The sequence below is a fragment of the Monodelphis domestica genome, chromosome 7, assembly GCF_027887165.1.
Source record: "Monodelphis domestica isolate mMonDom1 chromosome 7, mMonDom1.pri, whole genome shotgun sequence".
In the NCBI taxonomy this organism is placed as follows: domain Eukaryota; kingdom Metazoa; phylum Chordata; class Mammalia; order Didelphimorphia; family Didelphidae; genus Monodelphis; species Monodelphis domestica.
Window position 1 is genome coordinate 113,988,004 of NC_077233.1, and position 22,729 is coordinate 114,010,732.

The following is a 22,729-nucleotide window of genomic DNA, read 5'->3' on the forward strand; positions in this document are numbered from 1 at the left end:
AGGCAATATGTCCCTTTCAGTTTGTGTTTGATACCACTACTTTACAGGATAATAGACTTTGAAATGAATACAAGTATATCTCACCCCAAGAGTAGCCCTTTCTACATCATACCATATTCCCTCTTTTAATCTTACTCTTTGAAAATGTATGTGTGTGTGTTTAAGTGAGCATGTGTGTGTGTACACTCACACACAAATGTCTATATCTGTGACTGTAGTTCTTTTCTCTTTCTGCCCATCTCAGTTTCTCTTGATGTTCCTCAATCCAATGTCTAACCCTATTGGTTCTCAGTCTTCTGCTAAAGACTCCAACAGGCAGGATCAAGCTGCTTTATAGAATCATAAAACTGGAATCTAAAGGAGGCTTAAAATACCAGGTGTCTGCTTCTAAGCATTAGAGCACTAAAACATACCACATTGGCTACCCCATTCCTGAATTGGCCACTAAAGAAGATTTTGTTTATTTATGCACAACTTTGTGACTTGGAGTTAAGTGGATATATGAATAGAACTGGGTTATTCAAAAGATCTTTTAAATCTGATGTTACACATTAGCTGGAATTTATACTTAGTAACAAATAGCAGTCTATTTTAAGGCTTGATCTTGATAAACTGTGTTCTCCTTGGTTACTGCTACTCTATCATCAGATTCCAAACTCATCACAGCTACTGTTTCTTGGAAACACCAATGAATTAACTAGACCTCCCTTTTCATCTTTATTAAAGTGAGAGTCATAATACTGGCATAATTTATAGTTCATTGGGAATTGGTAAGGATTATTCAAATAATGTATATAAAATTATTACTATTTCTATTATTCTATCCTAAATTTAGGAAAGTTTCTTTTTATCCTCTTTTCTATTTATTTCTGTAGTGCAAAAATTTCCTTTCAGAATTTTCCATGTTGAATGGATTAGACATAAGAAAAAAATCTATCTTTTTCTTCTACGAAGGCTTCCATCTAGCATTTTTTTCATGTGTTCCAGAGCCCAAGCTGGATCTTATGGTTACAAATTGACACACACATTCGTAAAATCAGTTTTAGTGTCATACATCCTCTCCAACCCCCTGGATCCTTTGCATATCCATGACAGTATTGGGGGATTTCATGAATAAAAATTTGAAAGAGGGTGGTAGTGGGGGAAGGGGAGAGGAGAAGAGTGAGCTGTATTTAAATCATTTAGATTTCAATCTGGCCTATTCACTGGGCTCTGTGAACAGATCAGCCACTTATCATGAGACCAAATAGTTAAGCTGCACTGGAAAAGGAGCAGAAATAATACCACCCTTCACATTTGTGCAGTCTAAATGCCCTGTGGAGTGAGAGAAGACTTCAATCCCCAGGCTTGCCAATCCCTTATCTTTCCTAAACATTAAATTAATTTTTAAAGCTATTTATTCAAAGTTGACTTAACCACTAGAATAGGAAAGATCAGACAAATCAGTTGCAAGAAATGAAGTATGGGGAAACCAGAACTCTTTGACAAAGTATTCCTCAGAGTAAATGTGTTGAATGAAGCCAGCGGGTAAATGATAAGGGCCTTTGCGCTATGTATGTAAGAAAGCAATTTATCAAGAGTACATGAACTCTCCAGTGACCACAAGTCAAGAAGAAACCAAAGTGGAGAAGGAGGAGCCCTGCAACAATATTTGAAATACTAAAAAATGTGTATGTGATTTTTTTAAAAGTACTGAATTATCAAGCAGAAATTTAAATGTGTATTGAGAAATAATACAAAGTAAGCATGAATATTGAGCATGGTGCAGCTCTCTTAATATCATAGAATAACGCTTTCACATAGGATGATTGAGGTGGCCACAGTCATTTTGCTTACAGAATAAAAGAAAACTGTTAGGAATAACCATGTATTTATGCCTTAATCTTGGAGTGTATCCTTGCAGGTGACTTATCATAAAATGAGATGACCATCTTGGAAGCACAGAGGCCTATTTAAAAATAATTAGTAGGGTGCATGCATAATGATTATAATAATGGTATTATATTATGTTTGCAAGGAGTTTTTAAAAATTAATATAAAGCACTTTTCATTTATAATCATTAATCCTTGCTACTTTTCTTTGAAGTGCCCAATCTTATCATCATTTTACTTAAGCTGAGGCACAGGATAGTTAAATGCTCGCATGATCTGCCCTAAAGCACACGGCACATTAGTAGTAGATTTAGGACTAGAACTCGACCTTATTTTATCTCAAATCAGTGTTAACATTTGATGCATCTTTCCTTCATATCTGGCATTAATAATATTAGCATTTCTTTGCTAGCTATTATTAAAATTACTCTCTTCTAGATAGTAATGCTAGTCTCCAACTTAAGCAATCAATGTTTTAAAAATTATTTGACTGGATAAGAAATTCTTTCCCATTGAAACAATATTCTACATAGTGATTAGATTCCTACCTTAGACCACAAATGCCCATTGAACCAATTATGTACCTGTATTACTTTAAATGGAGGCAATTTGAATTTAGGACTTATCATGCTATGTCTTTTGTCCAAAGACCATTGCAGCTAAATTTAATGAAGTTTGGCAGGTTGGGCACAATGATTTTTTTAAAATTTTGATTGCAGTGGCTCAGAGTCATATGCAAAGTCAAAGGTGTTGCCATGTGTATTAGAGGAAGAAGACCCACACTGACTTAAACTAGGGGCTCTTAAACAAGGTTCTGACAACTGCGTATAGGTGTTTAGGACGTGTGTAAATGATTTCCTTTCTAATTTTAAATATTTCCTATTGTGTATTTAAAAATATTATTCTGAAAAGAGGTCCAAAAGCTTAACCAGAACTCCCAAGGTGGTCAGTGACACACAAAAAAGGTTAAAATGCTTGTACCAAACCACATATCTTGAACTATTAAAGCAAGTTTTGAATTAATGTATTTGTAGAACTTTAGAACAAGAATCTCATACCAGTAGCCCGATGCATTAGGCTATTTTTAGCCTTTAAATCACATTATACAACTAATTTTTCAGATAAATATATCATCAGGTAAACAAATCTTTGTGAAGTAACAGTTTGGATAGATCTTGTTCAAGTAGATGCAATGCTTTACATTTAAAACAATCATGCATTTTGATTTTGAGATAACTACTAATTCTGTATTAGTGTTTCTGTAGGAAAATACATTGAATTCTTTCTCCATATATACATTCTTGATTTCCTTACAACAACCCCATAAGGAAGATAATACAACTACTGTATGAATAAGGGAATAAAAAAACATTTATAAAAGCACTTGTCAAAGCACTGTGCTGTACCATGGAGACACAAATACAAAATCAAAGATAGTCCCTGTTCTCAAGGAGCTTAAATTTTAGGTGGATATAGCTCATAAAGGATGGGAAAATATTTGGTTTGAAAAATTGAAAGGATTGGGAGTGAAACCACAAGAGTGTAGATTGACACATTCTTTCCATTAGCACTGATTTGATAATAGTTCCCAAAATGAAAAAGATGATTGGGGGTGGGGCAACACAAGTTGCAAGTTGACTAATCAGGAGATGTTTGGGTAGTGCCCCCCTCCCCCAATAAAATGAAATCATGATTAGAGCTTGTCTGGCCTGATATAATGGGCCACAAGAGGTCTTTCGAGCAATCTGGATAGTGAGGCTGAAAAGTGCGCATTATGAAGCTGAAAGGTATCATAATTGAAATATCATTGGAAATCTTTAGCAAAATAAATAAAAATACATCACAACATAGATGTTGTTAATTTGTGGTTTTCTAAGTCTTTATTTACTCATAGGTTTCTATCTGAATCTGACACTTTTATTGTAGACCAGGATCTTTGGTCCAGGTGGCAAGTCAGTAGTAAAAGAATATTTTCCTTATTTTACAGATGGGCAATTTATATGTATAATGAACCTGAGAACTATTGACTAACTCATTCAATGTCATACAACTAGTAATGGCAATTGAAAAAAGAGAGCACTATAAAATGAAATCTATAGATAATTTAAAGATATAATTTAATCCAGAGATGTTTAAAAGTTATTGAAGGCCATGTGAATTCATTATGAATTGCATTTCCTTTTCTTTCTCCTCTTCTCCTTTTCGTCACATCGCTGGCAGTTTCTTCCAAATGTGTACAGATATGGACTACAGATAATATGACTACAATAAATAATCAACTTGAGAATCATTAGTAGTTGATTAAATTGCTCTCCATCCACAAAGAATTCTGATTTTTTATTACCTTAAAAATTGAGCAACAAGAACTTCAACTTTCCTCTTAAGTTATTCAGATATATAGCAAAGGATAAATTCTATTCTGAAAAAGTTAGGTTGATTAAGATCGATGTCACAGGTTGTTCTGAGAATTTTTTTACCACCATCATAAATTGTGTTGCATTGGTTAGTTCAATTTGCAGCAAAATCATTGATCAGATTTATAGTCTAAACAATTTTTTTAAAAACACACCTTCATTTCAAAAAAACATTTTCATCTGAGCCTATTAACCTGTGGTTAAATAAAGAGAGGAAAAATTTTCTATCTCCCTCAAAATAAAATAAAATAAAATAAAACCACCCTCAGCAGCTCTTTTTTCTGTAAATTATATTATGTTTTATCTATAGTAGCCTATAGTTTATTTTTTAAAGGTAGAGAAGGGGAAGAAAGCACTATGTACAGTGAATGAGATTTTTTTTTCTTAGTAAACATCAGCAGACAGAGATCCTATTACCTTAAAATAACTTGTTTCCCATTTTTCTGTCTTTATTCTCTCCTTCCATCTTTCTATCCTCTCCCCTTTATCTCCATTGCTGCACCATGTTCCAGCCTTGGACAAGCTCAGCACACAACATCTATACCACCCGACTCAAGTGGAGATTGTTCAGTCCAACGTAGTGTTTGATATCAGCAGCCTGATGCTGTATGGGACCCAGGCAGTGCCTGTGAGGCTGAAGATATTGCTGGACCGACTCTTCAGTGTGCTCAAGCAGGAGGAAGTATTGCATATTCTCCATGGCTTAGGCTGGACACTACGAGACTACGTCCGGGGATACATCCTTCAGGTAGGAAATGGTGTAGGGTATTGGTGACTGGGCAATGGATGGGAGTAGGATCCTTACGGGGGGAGGGGGGATGGCAAATGATGTCATATATCTCCACCACCACAATGTTCACATAAAGGCGAGTCTGATTAAAGTGAATATCAAGAATGCTTGGCGATCCTCAAAAGGAAGAAAGGAAATGTCATTAACAGGGAGCATGCAACCTGAATGAAGGAGGTGGGCATCACTGCCAGGCTGCCAACCCCAACTTTGATTGTGTGCATATGAGCACTGTAGGTTTTTATTCTTCCTTTTAGCATCTACTCATGCCTGTGGTCTCTTATTTCTACATTTACTTAATTATATTACAAATTTAGCCTCTTATCCCTAAAAACATCGATCATCTCCCTTATTCCCATCCTAGGGAAGATTCTGGGTTAGGAATCTTCCTAAGTTGTTTTATGGAAGGTTCAATAATGATCCAAGCTATAACTAAGGTGAGATAACTGGGGCTTTGTTCTGGGGTTGCAAATTTAGAGAATTTGTAGCTATTTGCATTCTTTTAGGAGACTATAAAAGAAAAAAAAAGCCTTCTACTTAGCAAACTAGTTAGAAAGAATAATTAATGAAGATGGGAAGCAACTGTAAAGTATGCTAGGGTTACTTTCTTCCTCACTTTCCCAATATTTCTCCCTTCTACCCCAACCAGCTTCCCCAGAAGGGAGATTTCTATACCCTCCCATTGCTTAAACTGAAAGTTTGCTTCATACAGAATGCCCTGAATGGGGCACATGGAGAGGGACAACATAGTTAGGACTCTGATACTGTTAGATCTGGGTTTTTTGGTCAACCACCCAAGAGCTTTAAGAGTCTATTAATTCCTTGGTTTTCTTTTTGTTGACCCCACTCCCTCCCAATATACCTCCAAACTATTTTAAAATGTTACTATCCTTAAACCAAGGAGGCAAGTATAACTGGTCTGATTTCACTCTTTTCCCAACTTGTAGGCTTTTGCTGAACAACCATCAGAGTCCCACATGCAATGTCTGCTATGAGAGCCAGAATACCGAGTACCTGTTTCTTTAACATATTTTTTCTCACAATGATGTCTTTCTAAGTTTATAGTAGATAATTTCAGAGTGCTAAAGGGCTGTTGCAAAGAATTTCAATCCACTATGATTCCCCACATGGCATTGCCTATTATTACAGATCATATCATAGCTTTTCTTTGAAATATGTTTGTGGTCATTCATTCTTTTACCCTGTAGTTGTGGTAGGTAAATCACCTTGAGAACTACTTATTGGTACACTGAAAAAGCAGGAAATATTCACAGCCATTTGAAGGAAGAGGGAGCTTTTGCAAGGAAATTGCAGATTTGAGAAAGTAGTAGAGAAAGCTTTTTTGCTGAGGGTTTTTTTTTTTTTGAGAAAAGTGTCATAAAAATTGAGAAGGGGATTCCTAACTGATTGTATGGTATGTAGATTTCCCTTTCATTTCAGCCTGACTTTGTAAGTACTGAGTTACTATTATTTAACTACTTACTAATCCTTAACATCCAGGACCCATTCTTGGGGATACTAAGTAGACCTTATGTACTATAGAAGGGTAATTCAGTGTCTTTCTGGCTGTTCCTCTTTTCTTACCTGTTATCATATAAAATCCCTAAAATTAGTCAGTAATGAAGAATATTGTGTCTAAAAGGCCCAAGATAAAATTTTTCAAGTAAAAAAATAATACTATATATAACAAAAGAGCACTGAATCAGAATAAAGTAACCTAGATTTAAATCCTGACTGATTCTTATTGCTTGTTGTGGAAATATAGGTAAATTGGACCTGTTAAAAAAAACCCTCAGTTTTGCAATCTGTAAAATAGAGATAATATTTATGTACCTTATATAGTTGTGTCATTCTGGAATACAAATGTATCACTATTATTAATGGGGTTAAAAAGAAGAGGACTGGTGACTAAATCCACTAGAGCATTAATATGCATTTTCTCAGGTTGATGAATAATAATGTATTTGGAAGGGTTAGAAAACTTGACTCTGGAGGTCTAAAAGATAAGACTTGCAATTTTCTATGGGAATAGTAGGAATATAAGCTTTGGATGACCTTGGAAGGGCAAAGGTTACCAAAGAGTAGATGAAGTAATTAAAGATAGAATTTGTTTCCCTTTTTTTGTAGATTTGGCCTTGTTTACACTTGCCCTGAGAATTGAACTAGAGATCTTTGAACTGTCAGAAAATTTATCATTTCAGTGGCCTTGATTTTAGTTATCATTTAAAACTGGTTTATATTCATGTAAATAACTAAGCTTTTTATCAATATGATGTAGATGGAACAGTTAAAGTAGCTGCACATTCTATCTAAAAATCCAGACTGTTTTGCCAGATTCTACCTGCCAGGTTGTTTTTTGTAGTATTACTTTGTTTTGTTATTCATGCACTCAGTTTCACACGTATTTTTTGCTAAAGACATCTGGATGTATTTTAGGTAATTTCTCTTTGTAGCTAAATAAATGGGCTGGCTAATGTTTATTTTTGCCACCTTAATCCACTGAATTCTTAGCCTATCAGGATAGATCCGAAAGTCACCAATTCTTTGTTTTAGTGAAGTTAATTTGCCTTACATACTGACACTATTGTTTGTGTCATCTGTAATAGCTATATATTTTTGATTCAATATTATGACTGTCTTAATTCTCCATATAGAAATCAATAATATCTTTACATGCCAATTTGTTTTAGAGGTAAATACAAATAACATACTTATATTAATTCTTTAATACATATACTTTTAGGGGCTTAAAATGAAAGATATTAAATTGTGTGAGTTGAAAAAATAAAGAAGAAAAAAATAATTTAAATCTAAAAATAACCAAGCTTCTCATTTTTAGGAGATTTTAAAAGCATAGGATGAACTTTGTGACTTTAACATATACATTTAATTATATTACTGATTAATTTCCATTAACTTTATTTAGGAAACAAAGTTTAAAATATAATCTGTATTCTGCTGTTCTATTTCAGAGGTTAGAATTGGCAACCTGAAAAAAATTGGTTAATGTTCATGTTCATATGAGCTCTAGCTATTAATATCTGTCTTGTTTTATTGATAGAATTGATGTGACATAGATTTTATTTAAATGATGTCTTTTGTTATTTGCCATTCACTTTCCACATTTCTCATGGTTTAGTTTCAATAAAAATGGCAAAAAAAAGCACAATAAACACCAAACTGGGATTTTATTTAAGGTAGGAAAAAATTCATTTTTTAACAAGAGAACAATAGACAAAATAGCATTAAAAACTGAATTGTGTGATTATCAGTGAATAATTTTGGAAATTATCTCTTAGGATGAGCATATATCATATATGAGATATGCAAGAATAACTTGTAATATAATTATAGACATGCAGAACATTTTAGAAAGAACAGACTATAAAATGTCCATCTGAATGGAGGGAAGCCCTATAATGCACCATTAGTGTACAAGTCATTTTATCTAGCTAAAACTCAATCATCTTGTAGCCCTCAAGGCATCAATTTTTAGCGTTATTGCTCTGAACAACAGTATATTGAATATTATGTCAGTTAAAGGAGAATAATTATCAAGGCGAGTTAGGGTGGCTGTTACTCTTACCACATATTGACTTGGTTAGCTGTTGGCTATAGATTGTGTTACTGGGCAAATGAAGATGTACTGTAAGTTGAACTGGTCAAGCCAAGGTATTAATTTAACTCTCTGTGGAACCTAACCTGAAGTACTTATGTACACAAAACTACTCTCTTTTTTTCAGTGAGGTTTGTGTGAGTAGAGGGAAGTGGTAGGAATCAGACCTTGATTTCGTGTCCACAGATGCTTTAAAAAAAGGGGGCGGCATTAGGTTACCCAGCTTTTGTTGGTTGTGAAGGAAATATCTCAAGGGTAGTAAAAGAAGAAGCACAGAGGAAACCCAATTGACAAGTTCAACCAACCATTCTTCATTGTTTTGATGACTCATGCATTATCAAAATAAATAGGTTATTCACAGGCTATTCATATTGCTGGCTGTAAAACTGTACTATGGTTGTTCTGGGCTGTGCCAGGTTTAGTAGCTGGACAATTTAGTAATTTAACATGTTTTATTTTTTTATGTTCAAGGTAAAGTATATGAGTTAAATCTTAGACTTTTTCACTAACAGAAATATGAGAAATATAACCACAAGAAAAAGCATAAGACTTTGTGGTCCTTAAACTGTGCTGGTAACACAATTTAAATCCTATTCTGCACCTCAATAGTATGATTTAAAAAATACCTCAGTAATTTCTACAGTAGCCCTTCCAGCTAAATAAATGAAATACTCTACGAATAATTGTAATTGTTCATCTTAGCTTTTATATAGTTTAGTTCTTATCATACATTTTAACTCTAAAACTCTTATTTTCTTAGAGCAGAAAAAATATAAACACAAACGTAATTAAGTAGTTAAGAAAAACAAGACTATAAATGCAACTCTTCCTGTTTACACTGTTAAAAGAACAGAGTGGTATGCTTTATTCAACATGAGGCAGAGGAAAGACCTCTACAGGATCTATGTTTCGATTTTTACTCTGTCTCTTACTCTTTAGGTGGCTTGTAGGTAAATCCTTTAACTACCTGAACACCTGTATGTTGATTCTTTGTATGTACTCCTTCCTCTCTGTATCACTTTTTTATAATTCTTCTCATATTTCTTTGACTTCTTCCTGTCTTTATCTATAGCAAAGGAAATTAAATTCACATATGACAATTTAATTAACCTTTCTCCCACTGCACATATAGTTTCCAACCATTTGTCATTATAAATAGTGCTGCTCTGTGTAGTTTTTTGCAAATGTGTCTTGTTTCCTGTCAGTAACTTTCAATGTGTGTGTATATATACACACGTAGTGGGATGATTGGGTCAAGTGGTTTAAGTAATTTTCTCATTTTTAATACACAATTCCAATTTGCTATCCAAAATATTTAGACCCCTTCATAACTCTACCAGCAGTAAATTAGCATGAATGTTTTTTCTCATACCTATCAGCATTGAATTTTAACATCTTTTACAGTTTTTGACAATTTGATTATTATAATAAGATTCAGGGCTATTTTAATTTGTCTCTGATTTTTAGTAATTTTGTATTATTTTCATATAGTTTCAAAAACTGTAGACAAGCATCATTTTTAATATGACTTCCCTGTGTTCATGGGCCATTATAGAAATTTTCAATTTTTGTAATTTTTGCTATTTTAAAATAGTCACTTAAACTCTAACAAAGTTTAGAAAACCACCAACCTCCTTAAAATTTATTCCTATTAGGAATATAATTATTAAGTTACTTGTAGTGTGAGATAACTAGAATTTTAAAAACAAATTTGAGTTCAAACATTTGTTTTTACAGAATGTGAAGCAGAGATGAATGTCAGTATTTATGACCTCAAACCTACTAGGCTAAACATTCTGCTCAATACTAAATTGAAGGGAATAGGCATACGAAAGTTATAGGGATCTCTGAAGCTATAGAGAATGGAAGAATCATTTTTTACTGGCTCATCACCAGACCTAGTGAGAAGATACTTGGCAGTCATTGTCTTTTGGATCTTTGCTTTGGTGATTTGAAAGTTAAAGAAAAGGTAGAATGGTTGGTTCCCATTTGAACAAGGATTTGTTTATTCTGTTTGGTGCATGCACAGTTGATTATCCAAAGGGCTTTGAATGTTCCTGAAAAGTTTCTCAAAGTTGGTCAGAGCCAACTTGACTATCTGTATTTTGGTAAAATTGAGTCATTTTCTAAGCATACATTCACATAGTAAAATGGCATTGGGGCTGGAATTAAAAGCGAATCCCCAATCCACTCTTCTAGCCCTTTGCATATCAACTGCCATATGCTGGTGTTCCAGATTATTATCTGACCACCAGTAGTTTATAGGTTGGTCTATGACATATATTGGGTAAATGTGACCATTCTAATTTAGGAATCTTTGAACTTACATACTAATCCATGGCATCTTGCATTCATACTATATACTATTTAATAGACAGCCAGTTCTGGCAAAATTGTGAAATTGTCAGAATTTATCTTTGCCCTTTAATACTATATATTCTCTCCTATATCCACTATAATCATAACAACAGCTATAAAAACATCAACTTAAATTTTGCAATGCACTTTATATACATATTTCATTTGATTTTTACAATAACCCTGGTGTAAGGTAGATCTTCTTACTGTTACCATTTTATAGATCTTAAACTTTAAATAGGTTTTAGTAGATTATATAAATGTCTTTATCCTATAAAAAGGACAGTAGGAAATCTCAGTGCCTATTGTTTCCTATTTGATTTTTTTGATGAGCCTGATCGTTTAAGATTATTTGAGAAATCTTAACCTGGAATTCTTGCATTTCACCATTTCTTACAGTTGTTACATGTCTATCCAAGTATCAGACAAAAGAATATCGATCTATCAGTAGAACAATATTATCTCCAAAGCCCTTCATATATATATATATATTCTTTTCAAAAACCCGAGATGTGGTTATAAAACAATAAAACATTTCCTGAAGCCACAAGTTGATCCATCTCATTACTTTGTAGCCACAGGTCTTACATATTTATTCTATAAAAAACCAGGCATACCACACGTCAGCATGAATGGAAACTATTTTGAATGGATAATACTTTATGCAATTATTAATTGCTCTTATTGATTTGTCACTATTATTATAGGAAACCTGTAAGAGCAAAGAAAGGTAGTAAAACCTAATATGTTTTTTAGGATTGTATGACACAGATTTAGATTTTATTAACACAGCAGAGACCATAGGTGAAATGTGTCCTTTCAGTTAGTCAAAAATGTGTGACATTTTTCCATTGAAAAAGGACTGACTTGTGGATGACCAAAACTCAGATAAACTAGTCTTTTATTTCTCTATTGTATCAGCCATCTAGATGTTTTGTGACAATATTTTATATTTATATGGTGTCTTTCTTCCAGTGTGCTTGAACACTTTACAACCATTATCCTAGAAATCCTCACAGCATCCCCATTGGATAGGTAGGTGTCAAATAGTATTATCCCTAGTCTTATGGTTACTGAAGCTGAGGTCCAAGGTCAAAGCGAAAGCCAGAAATAGAATGCAGGCTTTCTGAATCTCTTTCCAAAGCTTGAACCATTAGTACAGCCATGAAATGTATGTAATAAAAGCAAACACATATATCTAGGGGTGAAGTTTGCAATTTTGGCCCTCCACGCAGAAATTCAGAAAATTTTCCTTTCTGAATAAGTACAAATATCCAGCAAAAGTAGAACTGAGGGATTTAGTGAAGTATTTGTTGCTCTTAAGTCAGTGTTTGATGAAATAATATAAATAGCAACACCTCATCTCTCTAAAATACTTTATTTTTCTAAAATGATTTCTCATATTTTGTCTTGTTAACTTGACTATCTTATTTTATTCCTAACAGCTTTTGTGAGGTAGACAGAGGAAATGTTTTATTTTGACAGCTAAGGAGTTCCTGGAATGCATTCCTTCCTTATTTCTACCTCTCCAAGTCTTTATCTTCCTCAATTCTGCTTTTACCTCTCCCCAAAGCCTCTCTTGATTCCTTTGGTTGTTATAACTTTTTCCCCAGAGGCAGCTATTGACCCAGTAGAAAGAAAGCTGGGCTTGAAGTGATGAAGACCTGAGTTTAAATTTGGCCTCAAATACTTACTAACTGTGTGATCCAACTCACTTACCCTGTTTACCTCATTTTCCTCAACTATAAAGTAGAGATCCTAATAGCACCTGCCTCCCAGGGTGGTTTGGAAGATCAAATGAGATATTTATAAAAGCACTTAGTACATTGCCTGGCTATATAAATGCTTATATCTTTTTCCCTTTCCCGTAGCTAATATCCTGTATTTTATTAATATATATATATTGTACTTCCTTCCCTGTTATAATGTGAGTTCCTTGAAGGTGGGTACTAGTTTATTTTGTGTTTGTAGCCTCATTGTTTATAACACAGTGCTTTGCTTAAAGTAAGTATAGTAGTTAGGAGTACAAAATTAACAAATGAATGCTTGTTGAATTGAGTTGAAAAAATGTAGTCTTTGGTAAAATTACTTCTCTAAAGTCATACATACTCAAGTTACTTATCTTCTTGAGTCTTATGATCTTTTCCCCTCTTCTTCTGCCTCATAAAATCAGAGACAGAGATCTATTTATTGAATTAGCTAACAAAAGCTTTAATTCTTTAAAAGCTGCTTGAAATAAACATACCCATTCAGTATGTCTACACAACTACTATCTCTTTTGTTACTTCAGGCTTTCAAAGATCTTGATTTTTATCAGTATGAATACTCCATCTACCAATGAATTAGCAATTATTTATTGACTGTAGGAGTGAAGGATATAGATACAACAAATAAAAGAATGCCTATTTTAGAGGAGTAAGCTTATATTCTAATGGGAGGAGGCAGCAAGGACATATCTGAACATAAATAACAAAAGATAGTATACAATGGGAGCTTATTCTATAAAACATATAGGCATTTGCCCTTCCTATTGGTTCTATAAAGTATGTGCTATATTATATAACTGGTTTCTGCCTAAGTCTTAGAGGCTTTTTACTAACTGTGTAAGAAAAAAGAATTAATTATGAGATAAGATGAGGGGGAAATCAGGTAGATAGATAGATAGATAGATAGATAGATAGATAGATAGATAGATAGATAGATAAGATAGGTGGGTAGATAGATAGACAGACAGACAGACAGACAGACAGACAGACAGATAGATAGATAGATAGATAGATAGATAGATAGATAGATAGATAGATAGATAGATAGATAAGATAGATAAGATAGATAAGATAAGATAGGTGGGTAGATAGATAGACAGATAGACAGATGGATAGATTAGATAGATAGATAGATAGATAGATAGATAGATAGATAGATAGATAGATAGATAGATATTTCTCAGCTGGCTTTTTTGTATAGGAGATGGCATTTGTAAGAAATAGAACCCAGTAGATGGAAGTAGCTTAATAGAGATCAATCAAAAACAATTTTATTAAACACCTGCTCTATGTCAGACACTGTGCTAGGAGTTAGGAATAGAAATTAAAAGAATGAAGAGTATGTTCAGACATGGATTCAAGCAAAATTGATATCCAGAAACATTAAAAAAAAAAAAAACACCATTGTTGCGTGTAGACTTAAAGAAGAAGATCATTTGGTGATGGGGAAGAATGGAGGATATTCCCAGTGAGTACAATGTCATATTGGAAGGAGGCTTTAGGGTTGAAAGAATATTAGAGATCATCTGAAGACAGCATGTGGTGTTTGGAGGAAATGTACTACATTGAAATGATCATGAGCCAATCAATATAAAGGTGAGAATAGTTAGGTAAGATGGACCTATTGGTCAGAAGCATCACGATGGTCAATGCTATTTGGTAATGGCTATGACTCTCTATGAAAAATGGTTACAATAATACTTGAAACAGATGATTCCATATGATCCCAGACCCTTCAGTGAGTGAAAAAAAAATAGATAGCACCTGACTAATTAATTCTAGAGTTTTAGTTCACCATTTAGTTCCGAAGTGATTCAGTAGTGCTCCCTTGCTGAAGGCTCTACTTAGCTGGTAATATTTTTGGCATCCATAGCAACTGAGAAACCTTAAAGTGTGTAGAAGTATCATTTGCTAGTGTGGTTTGCATCACTGTAAATATGGTGACTAATATTAAGAAGCAGTGAGGTAAATTAAAATGAACACTGGGTTTTGAGGCAGAAAACCTGAATTTGAAGCCATTTTGGCAATTTGCTGATTTTAGAGGTGAACCACTTAATTTATCTGGGCCTCATTTGGAATTGGGGGATTAAAATCCATCCCTAATCTAATTTTATGATTTCAGTGTTTTGAATTTTGAAAATATATTTGCAAACAAGCTTTCTATTAGGCCTTTTCACCAGAAATTCAAAGACTAGGAAATAAGCTTTTCACTAAACAGAAGGATGAAAATATTCTTCCAAGAAACTACTTTTGGCATATTGGGTGATTCACCAAAAGGGATGGTTTTGAGGACTTGCGTTCTTTTTTTTTTAATAAGAGGAGAGTATTTTACCCTTGTTTATGTAGGAAATCACTCTTATTCTCATGCTATGGAATGTCAGAAATTAGCTTTCTAGCTGGCATAAATAATTCCATAACCATGCATTTGATTTCTTATTTTAGTATGTTGGAATTTTTGCTGCCCTTTTTGTTGCCTTTGTTTTTCTGTGTTCTTTTCTTAGCTTTATAAAGAACAGTCTAAATAGATGGAGCAATTCTCTTGTTTTGGCCCATATTGCATTTAAAGTACAATTCTCTATGGGATGCATTACTGAATGAAGAGTCTGTACATGACAGGCAGCTCTGCCTGACTCCATTAGTAAAATGAGCAAAGAGAAGAAATTGGAAACACAGACTTGTAGCCAGCAGGGCAATGTTGCTGACGGTCAGCCCAGGCAAAACTTGACAAAGTCCAAGCTATGATGTATGTATCCTTTCGCAAGGGCGTCTTAAAAAATAGATTTTTTTTAATGAGTTTTTGTAAGCTACAGATTTGGGGAGCTGAGATGCTTTAGGACCTCACTCCTGATCTGGATGTCTACGAATGGCCCTGTCTAAGGGCTTTGAAATAAATTCCTCTATTCCTCTAAAAAAAACACATACTCCCCCCCAAACCCCAAAAACTTTAAGTTTCACCTGAAAGATTAATTAGTAGCTACTTATTTCGGAATGGCCTATGTGGTGTGCCAGAGTTGGGGCTCCAGCCAAGCATGCTCCAGTGAGTTAGTCATTGTTGTATCACTGACGCACTTTCCCACATACGGACACGTGAGGAAATGTCTGCCTCCAGTAGCTGTGGGCTGGTGCCAGATTTCGAGATCCATAGGGGCAATTCTGGGAGCTTTTCAATACTGAATCAGGGCTCCGATTCCTAATAGCTGAGCCAGGGAAGCCGGGCTAATGCTGTGGCCAAAACCACAGAAATCAACTTTTTTTTTCTTTTTACAGAGCTTTACCGCTTTAAAATATGAACATCTCTGTCCATTGATCCCCTGGGGACTTCAGGTTGGATTCATATTGTGGTCTCTTAGGTGAAAAGGTCAGTGTATTATTCATTCAGCCACTCATTGATTGAGATGAACTGAGATAGTATACAGAGGTATCTGGATCCTTCTAGAGTCCCAGCACCTGTCTAGTTAATTTCTTCCCCCCTACTCCACTACTCCCCCCCCTCCCTATAGCCTAGTATTTCAGGATGATTCTGATTGGCTGGAGGCGCTCAGGAATCCCAGGACATAGAGACCTCCGAACTAGAGGGAGCCCTGGAGAATCCACCTTGTCATCTATCTCGCATCCCTTGATTTAGTGCTTTCCTTGAAGTCTGAAGTGTCTCCAGGGAACCTTTTCCCTTGCAGGGCCAATCTTTCAATGAGGTGCTAGTGCCTGTCCCAAGCAATAACAAGGAATAACAGTGAAGTGTGAATGACTCTTATTAGGAGGGGTAAATGTCATTAACACGCCTTTGTTGCCTTCTAGGCAGAATGAATGCGATTGTAGAGCAGGGTGATAAACAGAAACCTCTCTTGAAATTATATCAATGGAACTTGAGGTGTTGAAGTTGTACATTTTAATTATGCAGAGCAATTAGGTCCTTCCAGTCATGTACACTTTTATGGTCCCTTCAGGATGCTTGTACATTCTGTTTATGCAACCAACACATCAAAAAAAAAAAGACACCATTCAAATATTTTTGATTTTTAAGGCAAAATCTTATAGACTTTCTATTAAAAAGTTAAATTTTTCTGTGTTTTCAGTGAAAGGTAGTTATTTCTAATTCTGAGGGCCTGAACTCATCCTGAACTCATCACCTATCTTTTCACATATACAAGGAAATTAACTGAGTGTTTCAAACTTAAAAGACGCAATTAGTGAATAGTCTGATTATAAAAATGTGATTAAAAAACATCTTTGACATATAGAGTAAAATTCCTTAGTCTGTCCAAGCCTCAGTTTCTTTTTTTGTAAATGTATTATAACAATGAACTATAAAATTTTTTCTTTTACCTTTAAATCCTGAGGGTCTATATTTAAAAGAATATTCAGCAAATAGAGGTCCTAAGGGACCTACTGTAATGAATACAAAGGAAGGATTTGTAATTAGCATATCAACTGTTTATATGTAAATATTGATTTTAAAGTACTTTTAAGATTGAAAGGGGGCTTAAATTGGGTGAATTTCAGACCTAGTAGTCACTACCTTTGAAAGCATCTGGTCAGGTTCTCTTATTTTTCATGTGGAGACACTGAGTCCTAAGAAGAATAAAATAATTTATTCCTGATCATAAAAATTGGAGAAAATTTAAATGAAAGAAACAGTTTTCTTTTGCTAGTTAGTAGATTTAGAACTTCAAGAGACCTTAGAGGCTATCTAGTTCAATACTATAATTAAGTTGAAAAAACTCAGTCTAATATTCTTTGCCACAGTTGTTTATGGGTTGTTCGCTTATTGTTGTTGCTGTTCTTGTTTTAAAGAATTTTAAACATTCTACCTGTAGTTTTATTTATGCTACTAATTTGAATACACAGATAGATCTCATAGGACTCAGCCTAGTTAAGTTCAGAGAGGTTTATCTCCAGAGCTTTGGCAACTAGGCAATGAATATTTTTGGCCACAGAATTTCATTAAAACTATTTATTAAGGAATGGAATTGTTGTGATCTGTGTCAGAGATTGGAGCAGAAACATGGATTTTTGAAGTATTGAAAAATCAGATAATGACAAAAAGCTATCTTACCCATCTCCCATCAGAATGATCATACTATATTAGTGCAAACTGAATGAATGAAATATTAATGACAATATGGAAAATCCTCCCTCTTTTTTTTTTAAAGAAAAATTATTGACACAGGGAAAAATGTATGTCACTTCTGCAAACATAGAATCAAATTGATTGACAACTTATTTTAAAATTCTTTCTCTGGTCTAAAGGGCTAAAATTTTTAGCCCCTTGAGGAATATTTTCAGGAAGCTACACAAAGTCACATTGATCAGGAGGCTCTTGATGGAATTTCCAAAATAATTCTTCATCTATTGCTTCCCATTAAGTTCGTGAATCTGTGATCTCATCTGGGCATTCGCTCTACTGGCATTAAGTCATCCATTCTCCCTGCCTTCTCATTCTGTGGACTTCTTGTCCATTTCATTATATAAATCCTTTCTAGGTGGCGCACAAAAAACTCTGGAGCCCCCTATTAACTTAGGTTCTATTTCACATAGTTTGTCTGGCATGCTAAAAAGAAGTGAACTCCTACTTCAGAGTTGTGTCAACAGAAGAGAAGCTCTGTTTTAGTTTTCCTTCTTTCCTTAGGATTTTAACCCATTATCTTGTTTAGACATCCAAGAAAAGGTCTATGAAATAAAGGGAGAGGTAAGAATGATCTTCACACCTACAAGGTAGGTTGCCTCCACATGAAAATTTGCATCAAAATAGGTAGGTCTATAACTCTTACCTGTCTGGTAGCATCATCCACTGTACCATTTACCCCTTCTTGGCACCTTATACCTGGAGCTAGGCTGTATATATAATTTATTATTTCTGAGCTTCAAATGTTGGGATAATGTCTTATGGACAAGGATGCCTGGAATATCAGGAATTTCAAAGACATAGTAGAACCTTTTCATACCATTTTCCAAGCATCAGATGAAAGGAATTGTTAATGTATCACATTTCCCATATAAGAAAGTAGATGGGACTTGAGAATGACACACTCATGTAAAGAGAAAAACTCTTAAAAGATGAACTTCATAAAAAGATTTTATGGTATAATATTTTCACATGTGATGTGTTCATTGAAAGTGCAATCATTCAGGCTGAAAAAAAGTTGTCCCATGGGCAGTCTGTGGGCTACCAAATTCTGCAGGACACTTGAGAGTTTATTTTTTAATAAACCCTTACCTTCTGTCTTGGAGCCAATGCTGTGTCTCCAAGGCAGAAGAGTGGTAAGGGCTAGGCAATGGGGGTCAAGTGACTTGCCCAGGGTCACACAGCTGGGAAGTGTCTAAGGCCAGATTTGAACCTAGAATCTCCTGTCTCTAGGCCTGGCTCTCAGTCCACTGAGCTACCCAGCTTCCCCCACACTTGAGAGTTTAAATGACACACATCTAAATCTTTCAGCAGTCATTGGGCTTGCCATCTGCTCCTTCCATGGGTTTACTTAATATTCAGTTCGGTATTGGTTTTAATTCTTGAAATGAGCTCTGTGTAATAAGTATTGAAAAAATTTAAAGGATTTTTTTGTGTACCCTTTTCATACCTACAGGCTGATAGCCCATGCATTAAGGATGGGAAAGGACTTATTTCAGCGATTATCTTGTCCAACATCCTTATTTTACACATGTGGAAACTGAGACCCCATTTAGGCATGTGGCCAGAGTTAAAAAGTGTCAGAACTAGAATATCTGCCTACTTTCTGTAGTGCCAAATCCATTGTGGTATCCCCTACATGAAGTTTTTTTTAATTTTATGTTAATTAAGCACTTGACAGAAGGTATTAAAAAATAATTATATTAATTTAGCTCAATGTATGCTAAATATTTTAGCCTCCACTGTCATTACAAAAGTATTAATTTCTCCACAATCCCCTTTCTTTCTATATGCTGTGTTTGTTTAGACAGGTAATACTGGCCAACAAATCCAATTTTACCATAATTTTCGTTCTCTTAGAACTATAGACTACATTTTCAGAGGGTTTTCAGAGCACCTTGCAAACAGGCATTAATTGGAATAGTTAATGCAGGGTCACACAGACAGAGCTGTTATTCACATTCAGATAACTTAAGTCTTCTATTTACCACGGTTCCCACCAGTCCTTATTACCATCTCAGTTAATATTTGCAAAAATTAATAAACTTCACTGCATTTTATTTATCTCTCCTTAATCACTTCCTACTGGGATAACCATTCCTTCCCCTTCAACTTCACTAGCTCATTGCTCTTTTCTTGCATCCAAAAAGTAGACATACCTCGAGAACTGTGACTGCCCCATATTTCTCTCTTTCCTATATATTTCCCCTAGGTTGTCTCCTCTATGACAAATGCTTCCATCTTCATCTCTGTGCAAAAGCCTGCCAGTTCTATAGGCTTGGTCTTGGTTTTTTCCCCCTTTACATCGATCCTCCATCTTCAATTTCCTATCACCATGTTTACTTGGATCCTCTGCTAACAGAACCCAAACTAAAGTCACCATCTTCCTTCTTCAACCTGGCTGTCTTTCCAATTTATCTATTTTTTTTTTATGGTACTTCCAACCTACTAATCAGCCAGGCTTGACACTATGGAGTTATCGTTAAGTATTATTATTTATATTTAATTTAATTAATGTTATCATTATCTTTCATTTATTTATCATCATCAAACTATATATCCAAGAAACTGACAGGTTTATTTCCACAGTTTCTCTCAGATCTGCCCACTCCTCTACATGTATATTGCAATGTCTTGTTTCTTATCCAGACTTATTATAATAGTACCCTAACTGATCTGCCGACTTTTTCTTTGTCCTTTCTCTAACGCATCCTTACAACCTCTGATAAAATAATCATCCTGATTGAATAGCCTGATCATGTCATTAATGTGTTCAAAAATCTTTAGGGGCTGCCTACTTACTGCCTGTAGAATAAAATACAAAATATTTGCCTAGCTTTGAAGTCTCTCTATAACGTGGCTCTAATTTCTTACACCTTCTAGCCTTATTTCATACATTATCTCCTTATTTGTTTGATTTTCCATTTAAATTAGCCTCATAACTGTGCTTCATTCTCACCCTTTCTTATACTCTCTCATTATCTTCAAGCAGATTCTTCCTCTTACCTAAACCATCCTCCTTTTCTCTGCTGAAATCCTTCTTTTCCTTCAAATCCTAGGTCAGGTATTGCTTCCTTCATGAAGTCTCCTCTGAATTCTGACAAGTAAAAATGACTCCTTGCTCAGATATTTCTCTGAATTTCTTTGAATATCTTCTTCTAGAATTATACTTTATTTATGAATGTCATAGTCCCACTAGTAGACTGTAAGCTTCTTGAGGTCAAGGACTATATTGTTTATTGCTTTGACATACTAGTGCCTGATTTGAGAATTGCTTATCTATCTTTTGTCATCATCATCTGATTAGCTGAACTGAATTGGATTGCCATTAAACACAATGTAATGAATGTTGCTCATTATGGTATTTTTGAAGGATAGAAATAAAATATGGTTTTAAATATAGCGATGTAGTTATTTTTAAAATAAGAGAATAAGTTAAAAATACTCTATACTAAGATGAGATTGCACATTTCTACCCATATATATGTATATGTACTATTTTAATAAATAGCATTTTTTAATTATTTTTTTATTTTTATTTTATTTGGTCATTTCCAAACACTATTCATTGGAAACAAAGATCATTTTCTTTTCTTCCCTCCCCCCTCCCACCACCTCTCCTATAGCCCATGTGCGATTCCATTGGGTATCACATGTGTTCTTAATTCAAACTCATTTCCATGTTGTTGGTATTTGCAATAAATAGCATTTTAACAATGATAAATGTTGCAATCTAATAGGAATGTCTCATTGTAAACCTAAATGTAGACATAGTATTAGAAACAATTATAGAATGTGATCTGTTTCCCTAATTAGTACAGTTCTTCAAATCTGAAGTAAGTTCTTCAAATCTGAATCCCAATTTTTTTCCCCCATATTGACCATACACAAGAACTGTCTCTCAATCTAGACTCCTGAGTCCAACGCTTCTCTGATAAGGGAAGCATATTTCATCATGGGTCCTTTGGAATAGTGATTCATTGGCCAGTGCATTGACCAGATTTCTTAAATCTTTCAAAAGTATTTGTCTTTACATTATTACTATTATTCTTTAAATTATTGTAAGATATATTCTGCTTATTTTGAGTCATTATTCTCTTTTTTCAGCTAGACTGATTAATAGTTTTCCCAGCAGTCATTGTCAAATAATAAGTTCAGGCAGATCACAGTGTATTTATTTCTATTGGCTTTCATTTTAGCTGAAAAGTTACATACATAAGTCAGTGTTGAGTACTTCCTGTTGTATTTTATGGTTTTTTAATATTTTAAAACTTATTTTTAAATATTACTTTATATAAAGCAAAAATTTTATTAAAATGAAATCTATCCTTTCCATTCGTTGCTCACTGTCACAAATAAAATCAGGAAATTTGAAATTCTTAGTTCTTTTTTTGTTAAAAATTTAAAAATCAGGTTCTATTTATAATACTCCTTTTGGAGTAAAAACTGTAATGTTGATGACTAAGAAACTATACATTTTTCCCTTTTATCTTTTAAAGCCACTAATAATTCTGTTATTAAAAAGTGGAATTTTTATACACTTTTCTTGGGAATCAGAGTCTTACCAGCTAGTCAATAATCACTTATTAAGCCCCTACTATAAGAATAGTAAAAGAGACAAAAGATAGTGTGTGTCCTCAAGGAACTCACAATCTCCTAGGGGAGATAACTAGCAGACACTGTAAAATAATCAACATATATAGAGGAAAAAAAAAGAAAAAAATAGAAAATAACTAAAAGAAAGAAGACACTAGAATGAAGGGAGGTTAGGGAAATTATTCCTGTAGAAGATAA

General features: G+C 34.2%; 1 protein-coding gene across 9 annotated transcripts in view; it reads left to right on the forward strand.

Annotated features, from left to right (window-relative positions):
- The window catches only part of BNC2 (basonuclin 2), a 505,926-nt gene that overhangs the window by 367,865 nt on the left and 115,332 nt on the right, over positions 1 to 22,729 (forward strand). For all 9 annotated transcript variants that reach the window (XM_007499604.3, XM_056805332.1, XM_056805333.1 and 6 more), the window contains one exon: positions 4,799 to 5,034. In XM_007499604.3, coding sequence (XP_007499666.1) covers positions 4,799 to 5,034 — 236 coding nt within the window. The remainder of the gene's footprint in view (positions 1 to 4,798; positions 5,035 to 22,729) is intronic.